Source organism: Aotus nancymaae, unplaced genomic scaffold (genome assembly GCF_030222135.1).
Source record: "Aotus nancymaae isolate 86718 unplaced genomic scaffold, 86718_ANA_hifiasm-v0.15.2.pri h1tg000029l, whole genome shotgun sequence".
NCBI classification, from domain to species: domain Eukaryota; kingdom Metazoa; phylum Chordata; class Mammalia; order Primates; family Aotidae; genus Aotus; species Aotus nancymaae.
In genome coordinates, this window is record NW_026988442.1 from 15748380 (window position 1) to 15754983 (window position 6604).

General features: G+C 43.3%; 1 protein-coding gene across 3 annotated transcripts in view; it reads left to right on the plus strand.

Annotated features, from left to right (window-relative positions):
• PHF20 (PHD finger protein 20) overlaps nucleotides 1–5222 on the plus strand; it is a 168612-nt gene extending 163390 nt beyond the window's left edge. For all 3 annotated transcript variants that reach the window (XM_021665827.2, XM_021665829.2, XM_064382354.1), the window contains one exon: nucleotides 2332–5222. In XM_021665827.2, coding sequence (XP_021521502.2) covers nucleotides 2332–2474 — 143 coding nt within the window. In that variant the 3' untranslated portion in view covers nucleotides 2475–5222. The remainder of the gene's footprint in view (nucleotides 1–2331) is intronic.
• Nucleotides 5223–6604: the final 1382 nt, after the last annotated feature.

Below are 6604 nucleotides of genomic sequence, written 5' to 3' on the forward strand. Positions count from 1 at the left end.
TTCTTGGAACCCCTAAATTCCAACAAGAAATAGGATGGAGGAGGGTAAGCTACGCAGGGCCCAGAGCATTGGGTGGGGCACTTTGCTGGACTACACATGCCCTCTCTCGCTGTGTTTTTTGGAGGCTTCCCATGTTACAGGCACAGCTGAGTGTTAGGGATATAATGGCAAGCAAGGCAGACTCAGCCTTTGCTCTCATAGAACTTGATCCAATGGGAGAGACAGACATTAATCAAATCATCCCATTATCTGTAATTCCAAACCATGAAATGCTCAAAGGAGAACATGTGATACCATAGCACCTGTAACACAAGGACCAGATTCAGGGTATAGGGTTGGGGAAGGCTTCCCTAAAGAATAGCTCACAGGAAACATAGGATTTAGAAAGGTGGAGAGGAAGGTAGGGCTGAGTCTGAGGACAGAAGAGGATTCTGTGGTAGGCTGCAGCTTGAGGAAGAGGTGCCTCCTTTTGCTGCACTCCGGGGTCCAGAAGGTGCTCAGTGCAGGTTGGTGTAGGGACTAGAAAGGCTGCAGGCAGGCTGGGAAAGCACTGGGGCTACCTGCAGGGGGTGGTTTTTGTCAAAGGTATAGGGTTCCCAGATGGTCTCTCCCCAAATGCCAGAGCTGTGGGGGTACTTTGGGGAAGAACAAACATCTTTCTATAGAGAAATACTTGTTCTCATAAGTAAGACAGCTTTCTAGATATTGAATCAATTATGATAATGTTAATTAGTACTCGGACATCTTACATTAAATATTTAAAGGGGCCAGGCATGGTGGTTCTTGCCTGTAATCCCAGCACTTTGAGAGGCTGAGGCGGGTGGATCACCTGAGGTCAGGAGTTTGAAACCAGCCTGACCAACATGGCGAAACCCCATCTCTACTAAAAATACAAAAAATAGCCAGGTGTGGTGGCATGCACCTGTAATCCCAGCTCCTCAGGAGGCTGAGGCAGGAGAATCTCCTGAACCTGGGAGGCAGAGGTGCAGTGAGCTGAGATTGCACCAGTGCACTCCAGCCTGGGCAACAAGAGCGAAACTCCATCACAAAAAAAAAAAAAAAAGGCTGGGCCCAGTGGCTCACACCTATAATCCTAGCACTTTGGGGCTGAGGTGGGTGGATCACCTGAGGTCAGGAGTTTGAGACCAGCCAGGCCAACGTGGCAAAACCCCGTCTCTACTAAAAATACAAAAATTAGCTGGGCATGGTGGCACATGCCTGTAATCCCAGCTACTTAGGAGGCTGAGGCAGGAGAATTGCTTGAACCCAGGAGGCAGAGGTTGCAGTGAGCTGAGATAACACCACTGCACTCCAGCCTGGGTGATACACCAAGACTCCATCTCAAAAAAAAAAAAAAAAAAAAAAATGGAGACAATAATATCAGAGTATTCTGTGGCACTGATGATTATGTATCAATCAGGAATTAATATGAAGCAAATCAGAGTTTAAGATGATACAAATAGCCCTTTTCAAGACCCTGTAGATTTTCATTTTTCTTGACAGGATGCTAAAACACTAGGTTCTCTGATTTTCAGCATGGGAAAGCTTTTTAAACAGTAATTAGTGGGCCAGGTGTGGTGGTTCACGCCTGTAATCACAGCACTTTGGGAGGCCAAGGCGGGTGGATCACAAGGTCAGGAGTTCAAGACCTGCCTGACCAACATGGTGAAACCTCATCTCTACTAAAGATAGAAAAATTATCTGGGCATGGTGGCACGCACCTGTAATCCCAGCTACTTGGGAGGCTGAGGTGGGAGAATCGCTTGAACCCAGGAGGCAGAGGTTATAGTAAGCCAAGATTGTGCCACTGCACTCCAGCCTGGGCGACAGAGTGAGACTTGTCTAAAAAAAAAAAAAAAATTGATTTTCAGCCTTGAAGGAAAACAAAACAAAACAAAACAAAAAGACTAAGTAGTAACACTGAGAAAGGTGCTTCCTTCCAGGACCTCTAGACTCTGGTAACAGTAGCCTCTGGCAATGTGTCGCTGTCTAACCAAAACTGAATAAAATTTACAATTCAGTTCCTCAGTTGCACTAGCCATGTTTCCACCGCTCATAGCTGCATATGGCTAGTGGCTATTGTATTGAATGATACAGACTGAGACCATTTCCATCATCACAGAAAGTTCTTTTGGAGTGTGCTGCTCTGAAGCATTTTTGTCCTGGGAGTACCACTTTGTAGAGCAGGTATTGACACAGTGTTGGCTGAAATGGCCCTTCCTTCCTTGCCCCATGGTTAGATGGAGTAAGGTGCTGAAACACTTGCTGAAATGTTCTTGCAAATCAAGTGTTGGAAGCTCACTGAGTCTCATCTCTCTCTTCTGCTGACAGTGTTGGAGAGCTGGCTGGACTACACTGGGGAACTGGAGCCCCCCGAGCCGCTGGCCAGGCTTCCGCAGCTCAAGCATTGCATCAAGCAGCTGCTGACGGACCTCGGCAAGGTGCAGCAGATCGCCCTCTGCTGCTCAACATGAAACTGGGTACCCAAAACTAATGGGGGCACAATCCTGGGGCACCCACAGGTGGAGCTTCGCATATTTAAATAAATAAACCTAGCATGCTGAATGCACGTGACACCGACTGACTTCAGGGATCTGGGCTGGGAATGTGATGGACATTGGACAAAGAGGCCATTTTGGCTGCTGGAGGACACTCTGATCTTGAAGCCTACCAGAAAGGTAGCAAATAGACTCTTGGGATTCCCTTCTTCTGTGCACATCGTTGAATGAAGAGAGTCTTTTTGCACAAACTTCACTTGAAATCGTGCCACTGATGATAAATGGAATGAGAGCCAAAAAAGTTTAGTTGGAGACAGTTATAAATTCAATTTGCAGTTTATTTAATTGACTTTTCTGTCAGTTTGGGGCACATGCCAGCTCCCTGGTTTCTGCCTGGCATGGTGTTTAGGCAGCAGACATCATTTTCCTTTTCTAGCTTCATGAGAATGTTGTGACCTCACCACGCTGTGGAGGTTGGGAAGGAGCAGAGTCTTGGCTGCCCTGCTTTCTCCTTAGGACTCTTCACTTTTCTCACCACATCTCTTGCATGACTTCATGGTACTGGGGACAAGTTTGTATGCTTTCACCCCAGAGCTGGCTGGGTTATGGCTTTTGTAGCAGAGCCCATACAGCCTATGGAAGAACTAGAATCTCACAGTAATAAGAATCTAGGAAGAATTCCAAACTGAAGCAGGCAGGGTCTGGAACCCAAAGGACGGCATTTTCTATCCACTTCTTAATATTGACAGCTTCCCAGTTCTATTTAATGTCCAAAAAAATGTTTCCCAAAATTTTGAACTCTTTCACTGTAAAGATTTGTTAAAAGAATGTGGTTTGGGGAGTTACCTTATTTTATATTGTTGTAAACAAACTTCAGATTCTGTATGTGCCGCTTTTCCCCTTCCTGAAGGGTATGTTGAGTAGTCAGTGTTTTCAGAATTGTTTTGTTACTATATTTTAACATTTTAAATTTCCTGTTTGTATTATTTTGTGAGATCAAGGTGATTATGCTGCTTAAGGTCCAGGTACAACCTATTTGTACCTTTTGAGACAATATTTGTGTTACTTTTGCAGGTTACGGTTCCACATAAAATTGCTATATTTTGTTTTGTTTTTCCTTACTAGGCAAAGTTAAAATATTCCATGCTTTGAGGAGTGACCCATTTCATTACTTCGTTTTCTTATCACTATAAGGCAGAAATCAAAGCACAGTTGTCCATTAACACTTAGAAGTTAATTATGGGTTTATGAGTCTGTAATGTTATATTGCTGCAAACATTTACTATGTAAACGTGAAGTAGCCAATAATATCTCAATCGTAGTAACAGTATCTTTAGTGACCTTTGGAATAGTTAAGCACAGGTCATTGTGGTCATGAATTCAGGCCTCTGTACTAAGATCTATTTCAGGGAATGCTCTGTCTAGTGATTTGTTCACCATTTGATATATAATGAATTATAGGACAAGTATAAGCTGATCTGCTATAGCTGATCCATCAGAGAGAATACATGTGGCTATACGTCTGTAACAAAACTGACAATTCCTCTACAAGAGGCTGTTTCTCACTGCTGATGTTGGTGTTTCTATGTGGGAAGAAATGCACAGGTGTGCACGGCATGTACATTCAGACAGCTGCATTGTACAAATTCTGTTATGCAGTCTGAAAAGGGAAGAAACAGGATGGCCTTCTGTAGCCACAACTGTGAGGTGTGATGATTGTTATATTATATTAGATTACTCATTTTTCTTTTCTGAAAATACATTTGAGTTTTAATCACATCTGTGGAAGCTGTAACTTTTAAAGTAGTCAATTTCATGTCTTCTTCAACGATGGAAGCAGAAACTGAATTACCCTAATTTTGCCAACTGGCCATTATTGGGTTTATTGTTTAATTTTTAGTAGAGGAAGTTATCCCATTTCACTCATTGTGACTTTTGTTCTTAGGGAAGCAGAGAAGTCTCCCCAAGTTCTTGTAACCTCAGTGTGCTTCCCTAATTTAAAGCCATGTTGAGGGGCTCCATTACCAATTCCTAGGTCAAGGTGAATTAACCCTAAGTTGGAGCACTGGAAACTGTTATTTGCAAACATTGCTGTTACAATTTAGAAATATGTGCACTACCAGCCGGGCGCGATGGCTTACACCTGTAATCCCAGCACTTTGGGAGGCCGAGGCAGGCGGATCACCTGAGGTCAGGAGTCCAAGACCAGCCTGGCCAACATGGTGAAACCCCGTCTCTACTAAAAATACAAAAATTAGCTGGGCGTGGTGGCAGTCGCCTGTAATCTCAGCTATCGGGAGGCTGAGGCAGGAGAATTGCTGGAACCCGGAGGCAGAAGTTGCAATGAGCCGAGATCACACCACTGCACTCTAGCCTGGGTGACAACAGCAAGACTCTGTCTCAAAAAAAAAGAAAAAAAGAAAAAAAAAAAGAAATATGTGCACTACCTAAGTTTTGTCTTTTGAGAAAAACTATCCACCTATAAAAAATTACCTTGACAAAAATAGTTCCAGTTTGACTAATCATTTTGTTCTTTAAGTGGTAAGTGTATGCAAGGTGGATCCTTGATGAGCCAACATTGCACTGTGGATACATATCTATGTTTACGCGCTATTAGAACAGAAGGCGCTGTATATAGAAGTGTTGCTTTGAAGCAATATTTGCAAAACATGCAAACTTCTGTATCTGTATTTGGAAAAAATAAAACAGGTTCTTGTTGCTATGTTTCAGTTACATATTATTGAGTTACAATCATGCACCATATAACGTTTCTGTCAACCATGGACCCTATGTACAGGGTGGTCCCATAAGATTATAATGAAGCTGAAAAATTCCTATCACTTAGTGATGTCCTGATGGTCCTACTGTATAGGCCTAGGCTAATGTGTGGACTTGTCTTAGTTTTTAACAAAAATTAAAAAAGTAAAATATAAAAATTAAAGTAGAAAAAATCTCATACATTAAGAATATAAAGAAAATATATTTGTATAGCTCTACCATATGTGTAAACACAAAGTGTTATCATGAAAGTCAGAATTAAAAAGCTTAAAAAATAAAAAAGTTGGTCAGGCAGGGTGCCTCAGACCTGTAATCCTAGTACTTGAGGAGGCTGAGGCTGGAGACCCTGTCTCTAAATAAGGGGCCAGGTGCCATAACCCCAGCACTTTGGGAGGCCAAGGCGGGCAGATCACCTGAGGTCAAGAGTTTGAGACCATCCTGGCCTACATGGCAAAACCCCATACTAAAAATACAAAAATTAGCATGGTGGTGCATGCCTGTAGTCCCAGCTTCTCGGGAGGCTAAGGCAGGAGAATCGCTTGAACCCGGGAGGTGGAGGTTGCAGTGAGCCGAGACTGCCCACTTCAACCTGGGCAACAGAGGGAAACTCTGTCTCAAAAAACCAAAAAACAAAATAAATAAGTTAAACTAAGGCTAATTTATTATTGAAGAAAGAAATAAAAAAAAATAAGTTGTAGTAGTTTTTGACTAGCCTGGGCAACGTGGTGAAACCCCATCTCTACAAAAAGTAGCTAGGCACGGTGGTGGGCCCCCGTATTCCTAGCTACTTGGGAGGCTGAGGCAGGAAGATCACCTGAGCCTTGGAGCCAGAAGTTGCAGTGAACCTAGATTGTGCCACTGTACTCCAACCTGGACAACAAAGTGAGATCCTGTCTCAAAAAAAAATTTAGAGGTCTATGTGTTCAGTGTTTATAAATTCAGGAGTAGCGTACAGTAGTAACATCCTAGACCTTCACACTCACTCATCACTTAGCCAGAACAACGTCCAGTCCTGCAAACGCAATTTGTGGTACAGGTAACTGTTTTACTATATATAGTATATTAAATATATATATTTTTTGCGGGGGAAGGAATCTTGCTGTCACCCAAGTTAGAGTGCAATGGCGCAATCTCGGCTCCCTGCAACCTCTAACTCCTGGATTCAAACGATTCTCCTGCCTCAGCCTCACGAGTAGCTGGGATTACAGGTACCCACCACCACACCCAGCTAATTTTTGTATTTTTAGTAGAGATGGGGTTTCACCACGTTGGCCAGGCTGGCCCCGAACCCCTAACCTTGTGATCCACCCGCCTTGGCCTTCCAAAGT